The sequence below is a fragment of the Mesocricetus auratus genome, unplaced genomic scaffold (genome assembly GCF_017639785.1).
Source record: "Mesocricetus auratus isolate SY011 unplaced genomic scaffold, BCM_Maur_2.0 Super-Scaffold_100018, whole genome shotgun sequence".
Classification (NCBI taxonomy): domain Eukaryota; kingdom Metazoa; phylum Chordata; class Mammalia; order Rodentia; family Cricetidae; genus Mesocricetus; species Mesocricetus auratus.
This window is the reverse complement of record NW_024429199.1, coordinates 36,352,764-36,372,633: the sequence shown is the minus strand read 5'-3', so window position 1 is coordinate 36,372,633 and position 19,870 is coordinate 36,352,764. Positions and strand designations below refer to the sequence as shown.

The 19,870-nt window shown below is 46.3% G+C and overlaps 1 protein-coding gene across 4 annotated transcripts in view; it reads right to left on the bottom strand.

Moving 5' to 3' along the window:
• Positions 1–19,870, bottom strand: part of Ust (uronyl 2-sulfotransferase) — a 276,650-nt gene that overhangs the window by 23,312 nt on the left and 233,468 nt on the right. For 2 of the 4 annotated variants that reach the window (XM_040728387.1, XM_040728383.1), the window contains one exon: positions 19,573–19,730. In XM_040728387.1, the coding sequence (XP_040584321.1) occupies positions 19,573–19,730 (158 nt within the window). The other 2 variants (XM_040728385.1, XM_040728384.1) reach the window with 2 other exon arrangements.

Sequence of the window (19,870 nt, the reverse complement as noted above, 5' to 3'; positions counted from 1 at the left end):
CACTTGTTATAGTAAAAATGAAGTTGACTAACCATTTCCTGGGGTCCTACTGAGATTGGTTTATTTTTCAGTACATTATTGAGTACTTGATTTTTTTTTCTCAATTTTTATCTGTTAGTGCTTTCATGATGCAGAAAAAAACCCCTTCATTTCTCAACAACATAATGCATGTGTTACTGTCACTTATGTTTCAACACGCTTAAAGTTTGAGCTAAATATATCTATTGGTTCCTCCCTTTATATGTAGATGTGTTTTTATTGCCTATGGAGGTTTGAGGACAACTTGTAGGAGTCAGTTCTTGTTTCTCTGCTTCCGTTGTGGGTTCCAGGGATTGAACTTAGGTCATCAGGCTTAGAGGCAGGTGGCTTTACCCACCAAAGCATCTTGCTGGCTCCCATTTTAGCAAGACCCCGTAATAAAACTATCATTTACACTTTTGTATATTTTTTATGTTTTTTTTAAATGTTCCTAACCCTAGAGCATCTGGAATTTGTTAAGGCTCGTGGCATAAGATGAGACGACTCTTCCTCTGAGCAATTAGCCGATGTGTTTTTCCTCTTTGTTTGCTCATTTGGCTCCATGGGCTCTACTGCACCACGAGCAGCTTTCATACAACCGTCTGCCCCTTTCTCTTCACCCTTTGGGCCTGTGCTGCCTTCATCATTTTAAAACAGGAGCTTTCCAGTATTCTGGAATCATATAAGGCAAATTTCTTCTCAATTTAAAAAACAAAACAAAACAAAAGATCACTAGCCATCTCCTGTGTTTATTTTTCCAGATGACCTTGAGAATCAGTTTAACTAAAGAAAGCACATGCTAATTTGAGAAAAAAACTTTTTTTTTTGCAACCCCCCATCCTTCTGCATGAATATGGATGTCCTCAGTTTTGCATTTCTGTGGTGGTTGATGTTGCTCTCCAAGCAAAGTTTGGTACCCACACTGCAAGTGGAAATTTGGGGCTTGAATTTCTCTCTGGGGCTAGAACTGTTGAGGAGAAATTCAGGGCTGGTTTAAAGTATGCTCCCTGAAGAAACGGGTGAGACAGCACAAAAGATTAGATTTCAGAAAACCAGAAAGACTTTTAATGTTTCAAATGCCCTATAAAGGCTTTTGAAAGTGTGTTTCTCTAACTGACTACCGTGTTTTAGTGTGGAGAATCCTCAGTGGAGACATTAAAGAGACAGGGGCTGTCGTTACAGCACCGATCTTCACATATCTCCAAGTCAGCATTAATTCGGCCTTAGCCATGACCAGTAAAATATGGTTAAGTATTAGGCATCATTTCACACCGTTGGCTTGCTTGCTCCATTTCACAGATGTGTGGAAATAATGTCTGGCTTCAATTTGCATCTGAGATGGGACAGACATGCATTTTTACTCTTGGTTTATTTTTAAAACAAACAAGAGAAAATGGGAATGTGCCATAGGATGTGGTCAGTCAACTTCATGTGACCTCAGAATTTGTATTAGAAAACAACTCCAGTTACTAGTTTCAAAGGTGAGTTTCAAAGTAATGCAGGGGGAAAAGAATTCCTCCCTAACTCTAAACAGGGAACTATCCAAGGAACCAAGTAAGATGCTCAAATAAGGAGACTCCAAGTAGGTAATCTACTACCAACATTAGAGCTGAAGCCTGCAAGGACCCTACACCACTCTCCACATCAATTGTGCCAGCAATACCAGGACTCAGACCCTGACAGGTGTTGGAACAGCTGTCTATCCTTGAAAGCTCAAATACGGGGTTAACTTAAGGCCCTGTTCAAGCCTTACATGATGAGGGAGATTCGTAGAGCACACATCTTGGTGTGTCTGTGAAGGCATCCCCACAGACAGTCAAGGGTGGAAGACACATAGGCAGGGAACACGGGAAGAATAAAGGGAAGGAAGCATGAGCGTGCTGCTTGCTGATTCCTGACAACAATGAGGTGAGCTGCTTTCTATCCCATGAGCTCTTACTCCCATAATGCCCTTCCTCACCCATAGTCAGAAAAGTCAACTGCACCAAGATCTTAGAAACCATGAGCCAAAATAATTCTCTTTTCTGGTAAGTTGTTTTCTTAGGTACTTAGACTAACAAAAACTTGACTAACAGACTGCTCGGAGACAGCCTATGCTACCCACTATAACCTGCATATCCCCAACCAAGAGGGGGTGGTTCTTTGAGTAGACTTCATTACCCATGAATTCTGCTGTCCCCTCCCCCAAATAGGACTCCATGATCCATAAATAGTGTTATGAGGATATACTCCAGGCACATGTATTATAAGTGCATTGAAGCTATGTATGGATTTGGAAAAAAATTCTTTTCAATTCTCTATCACATTATTCTTGACTATGGCCTGGAGGACATGAGAGCTGTTGACAGCCACATGCCTGGTATCCAGAAATGTGGCATCTGTCATCTGTGTTCTTTATGGTGAGCTGGGAAAGTTTTCAGAATGTTCTCCATCAGATTTTCAAGGAGATGGGTTCTTCTTTTTAGGTATGATTGAAAGGACTTTAAACTTCCAAACTTGGGTGACAGCTAAAGGGGGGGGGCTGAAGGGAAATCTCCCCTCTTTAGATGAGAAAAATTGCCCCAAAGGCAATTAGAGAGAAGAGCTAGGATGGAGTTCCTTCACTCCCAAGACCCACTCCTTTCTCTCAGGGACACTGTGGGGTTTCCTAGTCCCTTCTGGTCCCTTCCCAGGGTAGGCAAGCCAATCAGAGAAGCCAGTGTTCCCAGGTTCCTGTCTGTATTCCTTGCAATTCTGAATGTTCTCTCCATCTGCCTTTCTTGTGTCTAGAATGCTGGGATATCATATATCCAGAAAAAAAACCTGATTCATAAAGTATGTTAGTGGGCCAATGAGTCCCTTCTCCTTAGTTCTTAATACCACTCCATCTTTAGTAAGAGATGAAATTTACAAAAAAAGAAAAAAAAAGAGAAAAGGAAGGGAACTAGTGTAGGAGGACCTTCCATAACAAACCAGTTTGAGAAGAAATAACACACTTCAAATAGGCTTCTGAGCCCTAAATAGCAAATGCTAGCCCACATGAGCCTGTGGTCCCCACAGCCACAGTTTATCTAAAGGCCCAGTGCTGGGACTCAGCTTCAGATCTCCTGGATCTCTCTGAACAGGAAAATAGAGCAAGATCATTAAAAAAAATAGTGCCAGGATACTCACATTCATAATAATAATAAGAGTCCCCACCAACTTACAAAATTTGGCATAGGATGAGACATTGTTGATTTAGGCAATGTGAACTCATGATGGGGGAAGACACTTTTCGATTTTTAGAACAAAATACTGAGCCTTTGATGTGGGCACATTGGCTGGCTTCTTTCTTTGGGGTGAATCATGGGAAGGTCTTGCTTGTTTGTTTGTCTGCCTGTGTTTTCTGTTTCAGATTAATCTCGTAACTGAAGTTTGTGTTATTGGAAGAGATTCTGACCTTGTTCCCAAAGCCTTAGACTACCGAGTTTATCATTAAGTGAACTTGAAAGTGACTTGGACCTTTTGCTTAAGGCACCCTCCAGATGTATGGCTGCCTTCTCTGGGCCTGACATTCTTGTGTGCAGCTGCAGCCACAGGCATGCAGATGCAGAAGTTGCCCGGGAAACCAAAGAATTCCAAGGTTGAACAGGACATGGACGGCACTGGTCACACTGTCTGTTAAGCTGGGCCCCTGGATGTGGGTGTCTGAGCAACTTTCCTGCCCACCCACATGACTTTCGAAAAGCAAGATGTTGGAAGGTGGGGCGTGGCAGATGTAGACGCCATCCCGCTGTGCTCACATCTCTTGGGGGTCGAGCCTCTACACCGATGCTGAGGAGGAAGGGAATGAGAACACCTGGGAACTGTAGGCCCCATCCTATCACCACAGCCACAACACGGCAACAGAAGTCTGACACTCACAGGGCCGCTTTCAGTTTTGAGATGGAACAACATGGACGGCATTTTACAACAATATGCTATTCCTTGAGGATGAGTAACTGGAGAAATTTCAGGCTGAACAGAGGGAACTGTTTAACTGAAACATCATGAATCTGATTTACGTTTTATGAGGAATTAAATTACAGGTTTTTTTTTCTTTTTAAAAACTCTGAACTGTTAAAACCAACCATTGAGCCAAAAATGTATTTGGGATTTAACATTTTTCTTTTAGAAAAAACATTCTTAAAAGTGACGTATTCCAGGCACTAAAAGCCTGTGGAAACCCTGTTTTAACAATATGATGGGGCCTACCTTCAACCAAAGCAAAGTTAATAATAATATGGTCTAAGATCAAGGCTAATAACACATGTGGTTCAGTATCTACTTATAGACACATTGGGAGTTGTGTGGTCTTTGGTGATAGCCATTGGGGCTGATTCTGAGTTGGTAAAAGTAAGCTAATCTTCCATGGTCCATGCCAGGAACCAACTCACATGCCCTATTATACTTAGGCAAACAATATCCTATGCTATAATGTGGAAATCTAGACGTGTGGCCGAGCCAGAAATCACCCTGAACAAACACAAGACTTCATCACCACTTGGAGTGTCTGCACTCTATTCCAGCTCTGAGAAGATGGGCAGCCTCAGCCCACCAGGGCCAGTTCTGACTGAGAGCCAAGCCCAGATTCTTCTGGGTTGTATTCTGTCAGATCACACCTGGCTGAGCCACGACTCATGGCTTGGGAAGTCACTCCTCTGCATCGGGGCTCACTGTTGGGTAGATGGGCAAGTGAGCTCTCTCAAGGACTACCCTCTGCGATGTAGGGCAGGCAGTGAGCGTGCAGGCAGCCTGGGGCGGGGTGGTGAGGGGCTGCAGAGTAGACATATACGCTGACTTTTGTGGGTGGTGGAGACTGTGTGCACAGATTTCAGTGTTCTTGGCTTCTGGGTCTGGGGTGAACACACACACACACACACACACACACACACACACACACACACTCGCGCGCGCGCGGCTTTTCCTTTGTGATGAGTTGGGTGGTGATGGGGCAGTCGGGATTCCCTGAACACCAAGTGGTGTATCTTAGGCTGGGGGAAGAGCAAATGGATGCATTAGCAGTGTCATGTGCCAGAGGGAAGGGAACTATCTGTGTTGCTTGTCAATAGCATGGCCCCATGTCTGGCCAAACACCGTTGCTGGTTATTTCCTTTGGAGTGATCAATCACAGGTGGTTTAGTGGTCTAGCACAGTAACTATGCCTAGGGCTGAATCCTGGGGCCATGTGGCCTACAGCAAGCTACTACAGGCCCAGGATATTACCATTCCCCAAGGAAATAGATATAGGACTTTCTTAGTGCTGGAATCTACAAGTTCAGACATAATGTATCAGCACAGCCTTACTACCTCTAAGGAAGAATCCATCCTGTCTCCTTTAGCTTCTAACATTTCTTCTCTGTGACAGCGTGCTTCTAATATTTCCCATTTTCTTTTCTTTTTCTTTCTTTCCTTTTTTTTTCTTGGTTTTACAAGACAGGGTTTCTCTGTATTGCTTTGGAGGCTGTCGGACCAGTCCGGCCTCGAACTCACAGAGATCCACCTGCCTCTGCCTCCCGAGTGCTGGGATTAAAGGCGTGCATCACCACCGCCCGGCCTATCTCCCATTTCCTGTGGCCACCTTCTCCATGTGTTTCAATTTCTACGTCCCATCAGGTTCACCCTAATACGGTATGACCACCTTAACTAGAGTCTATCTGTAAGCACCTCATTTATAAAACAGCCATGCTCTGTGGTATAAAAGCTCAGGACTTCAACACTATTAAAGGGGACACAATCCCACCCCTAACACCACCTAACAGAGCTGTAAAGAAACGAGCCAATGCCTATTTGAGGTGCTGTGTTAAGTGTAGAGATGTAGTTCTGGTAGGAACGATCAGTTTAAATAGTTTAGCTGAGAAGGGATTTTATTCTTGAGCTCTGGTTTTCAAATCCTGCTGTGAGGCAACAAACATTCAAGCCCCGAAGCTAAATCACGCGGCAGAAGGAGAGCCATGATGCCACAAGAGTCCCAACACCTGAATAGTGGTCTCACCAAGTGGCAGCATTTTTGCCTCACAGGGTTGGGCATCCTGAGCCAGTAAGAGAAGCTACATCAGGTTTCTCAAATGAGCTCTGAATCCCTCCACTCCACCCCCCAAAATCATCTCAGAGAAATACTTTTGTTAACTACAGTAAAAACCAACTGTTAGGAAGAAAATGGCCGTGGTCTTGTCAAATCACCATGGATGTTTCCAAATGCTTATTCCCGTCTCATCGCAGTCTGGCAGCGTGCCGTTTGTGAACCTGCACTACTCCGTGTTCTTACACTTTGGGTCACAGTGCTGGGCTATGGCCAGGGTCACTGTAGACACGGAGGCCCCATTGGGACATGCTCCCAGACAAGAACACTACTCCTCCTGTGACTCCTAGAACAAATGACGGGTTTCTCAGCCACACCAGGGTGACGAGCCTGGCCAGGGAACCTTCTTCTCTCCCCAACATGCCTCTGGGTTTTCTTCGAGCTCTTATTCCCACCGACTTACTTTCCTTTAAGACCAGCTTTCTGAGTGAGCGCAGTCCCAACACCCTGGCTCATATGGAATATATTTAGAGAGGGGGGAAACTCCAATGGTTATATGATTTTGAACTGGCTTGGACACAGTGTGGCTGGAATTTCACTGCTGGCTTTTGTTTGCGTTCGTCATGACACATTGATTATACAAGCTGTTGCTACTGCTACCCAGACAGCTGTAGCCCAGACCTTCGATGGCTTCGTCTTCTGTACATTAGCTGACTGACAGTGTTGACCTAGCCAGGGTCTCAGCTCTCTTGCTTGGAAGCCATCACCATGGTTTATGGACATTCACAGTGACATTTCTCCTAAGGGGTCACCTGCCAGCACAGGACACACAGGGGCCTTTCTCATCAGGGTCAACTCTGATGGTGTTTCTGAATAGCCTTGAAGTCAGTCTGTAGCCTTACGAGTGTCTTTCTTTATCAACTCTTAACCCATGAGCCCTCTCCTAACATGGCACCAATGTGACTTCTATTGATTTAAAACAGAGGCTAGAGCCCACGTTTAAGCAGGTTCACATCACTGTGATTGACAGAAGCATATTAAGACAGGGAAGGCTTATGTGGGCTCACAGTCTCCTTCCTAGCATAGAAGGAACAGAGGTGTTTATGACGGTGGGAACAGTGGTGGAGACTCTTCACATCATAGTGGACCCACAAGAAGAGACTGAGACAGGAAGTGGGGGCAGCTATAAGCTTTATATATCTACTGCTTCCATCAGCTGGCGTCACCTCCTAACGGGTCCACAGTTTCCACAGTTAGCAGCTACTGGCTGGGGACCAAGTGTTCAGACCAGGACACCTCATGGGTCACTTCCGATTCAAAGCACATCAGAACCTCATCCTAAGAGCAACATACATAGGGTTCCACCGATGACTTCCCATGAATGGGGCCTTGAGTTGGCTTGGCTTTGTTCCTGAAAATTTGCCACCACTTCAAGGCATTGATGCTGATGGCAACACTGTTCACACCTCATGTGTGTAACCGATCAAGTCAGGATCTATGAACATACAACTGGCTCTAGAACCTTCACATTCAGAGAATTGGGATATTCAAAGTTGGCTGCAATGATTCGACTACATGCCTCTACTTCCTCATCCTTGAGAGAGTCACTATCATGACAGCAAAGCAATGCCAACTTCATAAAAGGTTGCAAAGTCACAAGGACAGCGAGTTGAAGGATGTTCATGTCAAACAGATTTTCATCAGCTTCAGGGATGTATCCAGTGGGTGGAGTTGAGGGGAAGCTTCTGGAATGCTGACAAGAAGGCCAGCTCACCTGCTGCAATTCCTGAAAGACAATGGAACGACAGTACCAGGTGTCCCCTGTAGGAGAGCTGGGCATGAGGCTGGCGGTCTGGTTATGAAATACATTCTCCCTGGGCTGCGTGTGGCCAGGTGCCTTGCAATGCTTCCCCTGTCCCTAGGAGGATGCTCTTCACTGCCTGGGGTGCTGTAGCTGAGGCTTCAAGGGGTTTGCTAACCCAGGGGAGAAAGGAGGAGAGACACCGGCTAAAATACTAGCTCTCCAGTGACCTGTGCATTCAGGGTGACCTGCTGTTCTGTTCCCATGGAAACAACCAGACCTGTGTTCTACTCCTCTGCCGCACCACACTTCACCTTTTATCACCAAAAAGATGTTTGCAGGATTTTCTAGTGGGAAAACTCAGAAAGCTCAAGGGGATAGGAGATGTGCGACAGTTACCAAAATGTTCCCATGAACATCCCATGGGTGCTCAATTACCCTACTTATGCTATGCCAGGACCCAGTAAGGTTCCCATGGCATGGCACTTGAAGTGCTGTCTTCTCAAGGACAGAGCTATGCCACCAGAGGAAAGTTTCTGACTGGTAAAGAGATGCCCAGACCAACCACACTGTCGAAAGGAGCCTACGACAAGCAGAGATGCAGGGGTCACATGGACACAGTAAAGCACTTGAAGATGACCTTCCTAGCAGGAAGAGCTTTAAGACATCAATGGAAAGATTAGAATACAAAAAGCAATTTTTTTAAAAGGAGGGGAAAAGCCAAAGAGATAGAGAACTAAGAGAGAAAAATACTGTACTCAGAAGAGAATGTCTAGGGGTCTGGATATCTGATGAAAAAATGTCCATGATAAAAATCATTAAAGAAACAAAACAAGAAGTGACAGATGGGGCTGGAGAGGGGAAGGGGGAAAAGAAGGTGGTGTGTGGAGTGTAATTATGGAGAAATTCATGTGCGCCAGGTCAGCAATGGAGGGAGGCAACAGAACGTTAGACTTGTCAAACATTTGAGAACTACCAGGAACTAACTTCCTGCTGAAGTTCTAGGGTCCCTTCCAAGACCCATGCTGAAATGTACCTGCCACCATGAGGCAGGCAGGCCTTGAGAAATGATCAGGCCAGGAGGAGAGATGAAAGCTGTCATCCAGGGAGTGGGTAAAAGTGACTTTGGCAGATGGCTTTCTATAAATCAGAGGGTGTCAGCCAGCCCCCCTTCCTTCCCATCTCAGTCACTTTTCTATTGCTGGGAAGAGACGCCAAGACCAAGACCAAGGCCAAGGCCAAGGCCAAGGCCAAGACCAAGACCAAGACCAAGGCAACTCTTAGAAAAGAAGGGGGCTTGCTTATAGTTTTAAAGAGTTAGTCCAGTCTCATCATGGTGGGGGGGTATGTAGCTGAGAACTACTGAGCTGCAGAGAGAGAGAGAGAGAGACAGAGACAGAGACAGAGACAGAGACAGACAGAGAGACAGAGACAGACACAGAGATGAAGAGACAGAGAGAACTGAGTCTAGCATGGGTTTTTGAAACCTTTTTCAAAGCCCATCCCCAGTGACATTCCTCCTCCAACAAGGCCACACCTCCTAATCCTTCCTAAGTAGTACCGGCCATTTTTATCTAAATCGCCACACACCACCCTGCCTGTGCTCTTGTCATCCGATCCTTTCTGCCATGCTGTGACACAGCAAGGTGTCCCTCAACAGACATGGCCTTGCTACCTTGGATTTCCAACCATCTAGAATCACAAGTCCAAGAAACCTGTGGTGTTCATAACATACCCAGTCTGTCGTATTCTGCTCCAGTAGCAAAATATGGACTAAGACACCCCCACCCCATCCCAGTTGCCTTGTATTAGGAAGTGATGCAGGAGCATCTTGAAGTAGAATGAAATACTGTCAAGAGATGGGGTCCAAGGGGACTGGGAAACTGGGGATCTGGTATATAGCTGCAATGGAAGGCAACTGAGCAGAGCTGTGTGGGAGCTTCCTGAGGAACGAGCCCAGGCTTCAGCAAGAGGTTAGGAATTCTGAGTGGGAGGGAGGAGTCCAGGAGGACAGAGAACGGACGTCTGATAATACTGAAATAATATATTAAAATAATATTGATGTAACATCAAAATTTGATAGGTACAAATAAATCTAAGTGTTTCCTTTTAAAGAGAGGCATTAATTAGTTCCAGAGAAAAACAGTATCTGGTGCTGGAAGTCAAACATAGCTGTGATATACTAGTGAGTACTGTGATATACTCTGTGGGTCATGAGTGCACCGTGGCAGTGACGTAGACGGGGCCGTGGGGCCAGAATGTCTGTCACAGCTGGAGGGTGGGGGAAGAAGCAGAAGAAAAGGGTGATGGGGTAAAAGAACTAAATGACGCTTTGCGTAAATCACTCGCGATGCCGCAGGCTGTGCGCACTAGCTACGAACAGCGCGACGGTCAGAAGACTCACGTAACCACACGGAAAGTGGCAGGCCTGCAAAGCTGAGTTTGTAGGGAGGTTGGACTGTACAGGCCGATCCCGGTGTGCATCTTTTGACATTCCTGGGTCTTAGTTAGCCAGGCACCACTTTAATAAATAGATAACTACAAAAGGGTAAAATTCTAGGAACCTGGGCTTTGATGCACAAATTCGGTCACGTCCGACCAGCCAAGCAGAAGCATCTAGAAGGACCTGTGGAAGACCAGGGAGTTGACATTAAAGTCCCACTGTCTTCTTGCTAATAGGAGTCATGCTGGGCTTCTCTGTGGGTCTGTGGGGAACATTCCATGTGGCACCACACAGCAGACGGTCGTGCCAGTTGCTGACCTTCTGGCTGTACCCTTTTACAGCTCTGCGCTCTTTGTAAGACTAGACAAGCTAGGGCACCGTAGCCTGACAAAAATGTCTGAGAGCCTACAAAAACACAGACCGAGAAATGATATGTCTACTTGAGAAAGATTTGACTAGGGAACAACAGAACATCTCCCGTACAGTGCTGAGTCAGACGGAATGGGCTGTGCCATCCTCCAGCTGGGCTGTGTCCCCTCACTTCCCCTCCCCCCAGCTTGGGTATGTTTTCTAAGCAAAGAGGGGTGGGGGTGGGTAAAGCCACAGCCCAGAGCATGAAGACAGTCCTCAAGTCCTTTGCCAAGAGTCCTTTGTGCCGCCATGCTGATGCCTGGGTTGGAAGAGGCACTGTGGAAAGGTTTATAAACGCCAGCTACCCACCTCTGGGGTCAGGTCACAAATCTTGGCTTTAGAAGCAGACCAGCTTTGTACAATAAGCAGGGAAGTCCAAAGTTGAAGCTTGGGATGAGTAAGCCCATCCCTTAGTCATAATCTCACTCGGGGCAAAGCATATTACTGTCAGCCCGACTGAAAACTACTCAGAGTGGAAGTGACCACATTCTAAAGCAGAGGAAAATAACCCATGAAGGCAGAGCACTGCTATCCCCTCCACGTCCCCAGATGCCATCAGGCAGCTTGCATTAGGGGAAGTGACTCATAAAAGGGGAAACCGTACCCCAGCCTGGTCTGGGAACACTGTGCAAATTAGGGAGACACGGGTATGTGTGCATCTGGGGTTCTCCATGCCGGGAAGCTGGGACCCAGAAATGATCAAGGCCTATGAGATGGAGGATGTACTAAAAGAAACACTCAGGAAGAAGATTCCTAGAGGACCACGCTTGGGGAGAAAGGCTGTTCCAGCCCAGGCCAGGGAGGGACGGGAGCGGACAGGGAATCCAGGAGGTCAGTGGCCGGTACCCGGAGATTGGGAGGGGAATCCCAGCAGTTACCACAAGGCACAGAGGACCAGTGGAAACTAACGGGTGCAGGCAGGAAAGCGGGGAGAAGAGAAGAGAGAAGAACTCTGGGTGGAAAAGCTCAGAACGTGGGATCACTGGGTTACTGTAAGGAAACGAGAACCCTTGTGGTCAGAACAGGAAGCCGACAGGGTGGCACATGGTGTTACAGTAGCTGTGGCTTAGCTGGTGGGGGCGACCCAGGTCTGTGTTGCATCACAGGAAGATCTGGTCCCGTGGCCTTGTCCAGACTGGTGCAAGCAGAAGGGTAGCTGAATCTGAGAGGTAACCTGGGCTCAGCCCAGGGAGGCAGGGTCACTGGCATGAGCCAGCACAGGCTGTACCAGCTCTTATGCATTCACTCACGGGCTCTGTTTTGCTTAACACACAGCCTTTCCCACCATGTGACAAACTGCTTTGCATCCTCTGAGGCTGGGCCCTACTGGGCCATGTGGCTCCCGACTCTTTGGGATGTTTTCCTATGTACCTTGTTCGTTTTTATATTACCCTGCCCCAGGGCTGGCAAAAATTCAGACATCTATATCTACATACTCACACATTTAACGTGTTCAGCAGTTGTTTTTGTAAAGTTAGTATTAGAAAAACCACTGTTTTAAGCTAAGTCCTTTATGTTGCTGTCACTGGAGACACATCTTGTAGAAGATGCTTTCTCCTAGAGGAGGGATGACCTTAAGGCAAAGGCAAATGAAAACTATGCTTAAAAAAATAGCAGTCAGGGTTGGAGAAATGCTGTCTGCTCTTCCAGAGGTCCTGAGTTCAATTCCCAGCAACCACGTGGTGGTTCCCAACCATCTGTAATGAGATCTGGTGCCCTCTTCTGGCCTGCAGGCAAACATGCAGAGAGAACACTGTATATGTGATAAGTAAATCTTTAAAAAAGAAAAAAAAATACCAGTCAAGGTAGTTGCTATTTCCAATAAAACAAGTAACAACAGAGGAAGCAGATAAATCATGACACACGCGCACACACACACACACACACACACACACACACACACACACACACACACACACACACACAGAGTCCAGTACTGATAGTATTAGAATCTGAGCTCAGGACATGGCCCATGAAAACTATACGGAGAATATGGATATGAGATGAACCAAGAGCAGAGAGGGTTCACAGTCTCAGCAATAATAATAAAGTTATTTCAACACTTTCATTGAGTTTTGAAGATAGGTTATTTGGATTTCTTCTGGCAATCATTAAATTATTTTAAGGCTCCAAGGTGTTTTGAATTTTTGTTTTAGGTCAGCAGCAAAAGGAAGTAGGAAATAAAATGTAAATAAAAGATGAAAGACACTACCTATTGAATTTGGTAGATATGTACATTCATAACCAACAATATATACATTTGTATGTAAACGTCACACAGAGACATTCTCTAGATAAGCTTATTTGACATCTGCAATGTCTGTGGCTCCCAGGTTGTTTGAAACTCAAGACCCCCTAAGTGGGCCCCTAGCGAGGCAAAATCGTACATGTGTGTTCAGACATTAAAGGTGCCACTAAGTTTTTTCTGGAGACCATGGTTATCGCCTACAGAAAATGGGGAGATGCTGCCCTCTGCTGGAGAAATGCTAACGATGCATTAACAACATTCCTGAGAAAGCGTGCATATGGAAAACGAACCAGCAGGATTGAAACTTTAAGACTCTCCCTTTAGATAGTAAAAACATTTGGGCAACATTATCTACTAAATAGCAGAGAGTATGCAAATATGCAAATATTCAGCATGGTAAGGGTAACTGGCCCCAGATCAAGTCTCAATGGTGGACCTCATTCCAAAGTTCAAACTCGCTGTTGTTTCTGGTATGAATTCAGGAATACCAAGGAGCCCTTACTGACTTGGATGATGTGCTATCCCCTGAACACGTCAGTGTAGCGGAGTTTCCAGCTGGCATCCTCCCTCCAGGAGCACGAAGTTCGCTGGAAGAGACCAGTTCCCCCTTTCCTGGCTCGGAAGTGGTGCATCTCAGGGCAGAAGGTGGTATAGCCACAGCTCAGCTGTAGCTGACAAGCTAGGAAGTCTCTTGTCCCCTCTGTTTTCTCCCCTCACTCTTGCCCAGTCTCTTTTCCCACCTGACTCCCCCCACCCCCTTGTCCCATCCTCCCCTTGTCTGGCTTGTAGAGATCACAGAGAAACCTGAAGCTGTGGTCTCCCACTGTGTGTGGCTCACAGAAGCTCATTGGGGGATATTCATATACGTTAGGGACTATTGATCTTGCAGTTCAGTCTGACAACGGCCCTTTACAGTAGGTAATATTTATGCACATTATTCAGGCGGAGAAGCCGAGGCTTAGAGAGGCATACCTTGCCACAGCTACACAGCTCATAGAGGCTGCCTCCCAACTTAGGCATGCACGCACATGGAAACTAACTACCATGGCTTTTGGGTTGTACTCTGTCATCATTACTTAGAAACTGAGTGATTTTGTTTTCTTAAGTACCTCCTTGTAAAAGGATTTAGTTTGCAAAGTCAGTATTTAAGCCAATGGTTTGGAATTTATTCTAATAGCTGGCAGCTGTGCTCTCAAGACCTTCGGTAAACGCCTAGTGAATTTCCCATCATGCTCTGGTGTTTACAAGATGTATATTAACGCAATGCCAGTAACAGGAAGCATTTCAAACACAAGGTACAAGGATTGGACACCTGAGTTCTCAAGTTCTTGAAGGAGGAAACTTTTGTGTGTTGAACATAGAGTTCCGTCCACCCGCTAGGTGGCGCTATTGAACAAGACTAACTTGGTTTACTGGCCCTGCCAAGAACTGTTCCCATTACATAGGTCTCACGCTCTTTGTTCCTAGTTAACTTGCTCATTTATTTAGGCTTTTTTACCATCACTACAATTTTAGCTTACAAAATCAGGTCTGAGAAATATTCTGCTAGCTCGCAGTAGGGTAGGCTTATTTGCATTTGTGGCACTGGAGACCAACCCCAGGGCTCCAAGCACCGCAGGTGAGCACTCTACCGCTGAACCCCTTTGCCCCAACATCAGTATTTTGAGTTAAGGAATGGAGACACAGACCCATTAAAACTCCCAGCTCAGACGTGCCAGGATCTTTCCCTTACTTTTGTATGTGACCATAGACTTCTCTGGTCGGGCTTCAGTTTCTCATTCAAAAAAAGGGGTGAATGAAAATCGATTGAGCAATACGAAGCAATAAGAAGCAGAGATGCGTGGTGGTCCGTCCTCACTGTAAACTTGATTGGACTGAGAGTCACCATGAAAACATCTGTTTGGGTGAGCTATGAAAGTGCTTCCAGGGAGGTTTGAGTGAAGAGAGAAGAACCACCCACGGGTGGGTGACACCTTCCTATGGGGTGGCATCCTAGACTAAATTTCAAAAAAGAGAAAGAGGGCTGGCTGCTTGCTCCTACCTCTCTCTCCTTGCTTCCAGACAGCTGAGGCAGTGTGACGAGCTCCCTCACATTCCCCACCACAGCAGATTGTAGCATCTCTAACTGCAAGGTCTCCACACACACCCCTAGGCTGCTTCTTTGTCATGAGCTTGGTCACAGCACCAAGCAAAGCAAATACAAGCTGCATCTGCTACGCCGGAGAGGCTTTTCTTGTCAGTTAAAGTCGGTATCGTCCTTGCTCTCTAACTCCAACTCAGTCAGACTCATTGAGGAAACATACTGCAGCGGCCCTAGCTTTTGTAATGACCCGGGACACCTGGGCTTACTCTACGTGTAATCCATAATGTTCGAACCTTAAATTCTATTTCACGTTAATTACTTATAATCACAAACTTCTTCTGAGATATGCTAGCTGGGTCTCATAACAGTCAAACATTAATATAAAATTACTTGTACTTTTTAAAAAAATTATAAGACCAGTCAGTTATCCAAACGGCCAGAGACAAACTTGCTCGATGGCAACCTACCTTTCTGCAGAACGGGGAAGGCCCGGTCAAAGTGGTGTTTAGGATAAGTACCAGCTTCACTAAACGGCACGCTGTTAGAACAGGCAGCAGTAGTTTGAAAGCTATCACAATTCCTATCTGAAAGTAAGTGACACTTCATCTGATTAAAAGACACAGCCAGTTTTGCTAGTTCTCCTGTCCCTAAAAACTCAGTGCTTGCCGTCGTTGGTATGAAAGTCACGCCCAAGTCGTCAGTGTCATTGTAGAGGTCCCGATGACTAAAACTAACCAGACACCTGCAGTTGCGTTGTTCAATAACAGGGCATATAGCCAGTGATAGACAGCCACTTAAGAATCTGCATATTAATTCATTTTTCCAGTGACCAGTGAATCCACAGTGGTCACAGCGCCCCAGAATTCTCGGTGTCTCATATTTTAGTGTTTCTTTGTTCTGTCCTTTAAGTCTATTTGGTTATATGGTAGGTGTGTGTGTGTGTGCATGTGTGTGTGTACTGTAGGTATTGATTCACGTGGGCATGTGTGTGTGTGTATGTGTGTGTGTGTGTGTGTGTACCATAGGTACTGATTCATGTGGGCATGTGTGTGTGTGTGTGTACTGTATATACTGATTCACGTGTGCATGTGTGTGTGTGTGTGCATGTGAGTGTGTACTGTAGGTACTGATTCATGTGGGCATGTGTGTGTGCATGTGTGTGTGTGAGTGTGTACTGTAGGTACTGATTCACGTGGACATGTGTGTGTATGTGTGTGTGTACCGTAGGTACTGATTCACGTGGGCGTGTGTGTGTGTGTGTGTGTGTGTGTGAGTGTGTACTGTAGGTACTGATTCACGTGGGCATGTGTGTGAGCACGTGTGACTGTGTGAGTGTATGTATGTGGAGGCTTGAGGTCAACACTGGGATCCTCCTCAATGACCTGCCACCTTATTGTTGTTTCTGAGATAGGGTCTCTCACTGAACCGATAGCACAATGATTCAGCTGGTCTCTCACTGAACCGATAGCACAATGATTCAGCTGGTCTGGCTGGCCTGTGAGTTCCAGTCCTCTGCTAGTCTCTGCCTTTCTGATGCTGGCATAGATTACCATCAGGCAAAATTGTCTCTTTCCTAAATCATTGGAGACATCTGGCCCTTTAATAAAAAATAGACATTTTATACTAATGTTTAAGCTTTATGGAGGTCCAGCTAATGTATCTTAGCTAGTGTGCCCTGTGCCTGACACATAACTGTGGGGATCCGAATTCAAGGCCTCATGCTTTTAGCAAGTGCGTTACTAACAGAGCCAAATTAAAGTTCTGAATGCATGTTTTCTAGTGTTAGGGATCATATCCGGGCCATAGGCATGCTAGGTAAGAGCTCTACCACTGAATTGTACTATCAGCCCTAAAATTCTTGAAGCGCCATGATTTTAGTGTGAGAGTAAGGTGGTCTGGTGTGAACGGATTAAAGACATCCATGCCTCCTCTTATCTGCCTGGCTGTAACCTACCAACACATGTATATCAGTGACAGACAAAATGGTGCTTTGTATTCACCGGATACAAGTAGGAGCTGGTCAGGAGTCTCTACTCACCCCTCATCCTCTGCCTTGGGGACAGAGAAACTGTTAGGACACAGGGACCAGTCAGTGTCATCATAAGGGAGCAGCAGCAACCACAGTACACAGAAGTTCTTGAACTCTTGGCCCAAGGTTCATTCTGTCATGCACACACTTCACGGCAGCAGAGAGACAGGCCGGCGTTATAAACTGGGGTTTATAAATGTATTGCCATGACGTACTCTCAGTAACTGAGTTTAGAACAGAAAGCAGGGGCCTTGGGGTCCCCTCTGTGCCAGGACTTATTCTTTTAATCACTTTGCTGTTAGAATAGGGGTAGGACTAGGGCAGTCAAGATGCGCCCTGAGATTAGCATAGTTGCATGGCATTGTGTAAGTCCCCAGAATGGCTGCGTCGAGCTTTTGGAAGTCCTTTCATCCATTACACAAGAATACCAGATGCCCCCTGTTCCTTCTGAGGCTGTTAACATGTAGTTACTGCCAAACCCAAAGGGGAAAGAGAGCTGCGATTTACTGGCGGGAAGGAAGGTTGTAGCTGTAGGTAAAAGAGCTAACAGCAATCTGATTGTCACAAATCCTTTCCACTTTCATTGATGTGTGTGCAGATCATGGGATGAAGGCCTACCATTTCTGAGATGTCACCTAGGTAACTGGAGGAAATAGGAAGTCAATAAGAAAGGATTCCAGCAATAGCTGGAGTTTTGTGTGTGTTTAAGAACTGAGATGCAAATGTCTTCATCTAAATAAGCAAGTCTTCATCCCTACCACACAACAGAGGTCTGGATAAGGATGTGTCACCAAGATTCACCCAGTTCATCATCTCACACTGTGATGCTCATGCACGCGCACACTGAACACAAGAGGTGGTGGGGGAGACAGACAGACAGACAGACAGACACACACACACACACACAAGAGGTTGGCAGAGAGGGAGACAGAAATAGAGACAGACAGACCAACGGTTCACTCGAGAACGACTGAGTTCTTTTTTAAAGACTGTAATGTAGGGTAAGCTCTCTCCCTGCACAGAGTAGGGCCCACAATGTCTTACAGAACCACCATCGTCAGACACGCCCTTCACATTTAACTTATGCAATCTCCTTCACGCGTCTATTCTTGCCAGGACAAAGTTCCAGTTTCCAAACTCAGCTGCTGAAGGCTTCTAGCTATTCAAACTGATTTTCCTGATGAGAAGACTCAAGGCAGGGCTCACCTTTGGGTTCTCTGACGTATTCTTACATGCAGATAAATTAGATTTTTGGACTCTGGCTGAGAGAGCTGGGAGGCTTTCGAAGCACCTGCCAGCCATTTATCCAAATGGCGGGGGCCCCAGCGGAAGGGCTCCCCCAGGCAAAGGAGTTTGCCTGGGCCTTGGTTATGCAGATGTGGCTCCTGCCGTCTGACTGTCTGCAGTCTTTGGGAGTGTTTTCCTCTGTCTGCTTTTTCTACCAGGTCATACGCCCTCTCTCAGCAGCACAAAGCTGCAACCTGATGGTGAATAAATACGCAAGGGCTGCTGGGCCTCAGTAGAGTAAGAAGCACAGGAAAGAGAGCAGCAAGAGGGCATCTTTCTCTCAAGCTAAATAATAACGAGAAGAAAATAAACGATGGATTTCCAAAAGTAATTATATCCACAGTGATACGGTGGGCTGTCCTGCAATCGCTTTGCCGCTTCTATTCGGGCAGCGCTTGGCTTGGGGAAAATAAAATCTTAATTGCATTTTCAATTTGCTTCCCCTATCTAATCTACCGCCAGGATTTTACACGCTAGGGCGCTTGTGTAACAGTATTGCAGGGCAGAGCTCTTCCCCCACTCTCGTTTGCATCCAGGAGCTCCAGGTGTGCGAATGTATCTATCTACATCCTTTGTTCCCAGCAATGGGCTAGGGTAAGCCTGTGGTGTAAGGATTCAGGCATTATGTCACCTGGCAGAAAGCACTCAGGCGGTACCCTGGTCAGCTCAGGGTTCCATGATTGTGTAGTCTGCACGCAGGTGCAAAGGACCCCTTTAAAGACAAACCCCTGCGCACTTCCGCTCTATTTTCCAGCTGTCTTCCCTTCGGGCAGACGGGACTCTTCCTGTCTCCTTCTTCTCTTCGGCTTTCTGCATCTCTGTCTCTTTACCCCTCTTCTCTTTCCTTCTAATTAAGCTTCTCACTTAAGCTCTGTCTGCTTGGAGTGTTTGTCCCCAGCCTAGGCCACTCTCGTCTGCCACGGAATCCACCACGGTCTCCCTAGCCCAAGGTCCCCCTCAAGCTTTATCATAACAGATGGAGAATGCTGTGAACTTCTGTTTTTAAGGAGAGGGACTTAGCCATCGTAGCCATGGAGACACTAGCCGCGGTGAGTCTGTGTCTTACCCTAAAGCTTGAGGTTTTGCAGTCAAAACCTCATGCTTCTATTCTGTCTTTGAGAGCCCGGGGACACAGGATATCGCTTCATACCTTCATATCTCAAGCCGTCGTCAAGGCAAGGAAGCCCTGGAGAGGAGGATCCTACAGGGGAGAGGGCTTACACGTGGAGTTACCTGGGTCCTTGTAGATGCTGAGCACGCCCTTGAAGTAATGAGGTAAAAATCTTTCCAGTAAAAGCAGCACGTCCTCTAACTCCTCCAGAATCCCCACGAGCAGGAAGTTTTCATTCACGTTCATTTTGGCACGCTCCAGGGCCCACTCGCCAGGCTCCCTTGACAGACAAGAAAGTCACTTACATCACAGCCCCCGTGATGTACAACAACAGCCCATGGAAGATGGAAGGTTGTCCCGCCCCGTCCCCCAGGTCCCCATCCTCCCCCCCAGCCCCGCATCCCCCAGGTTGACATTTGT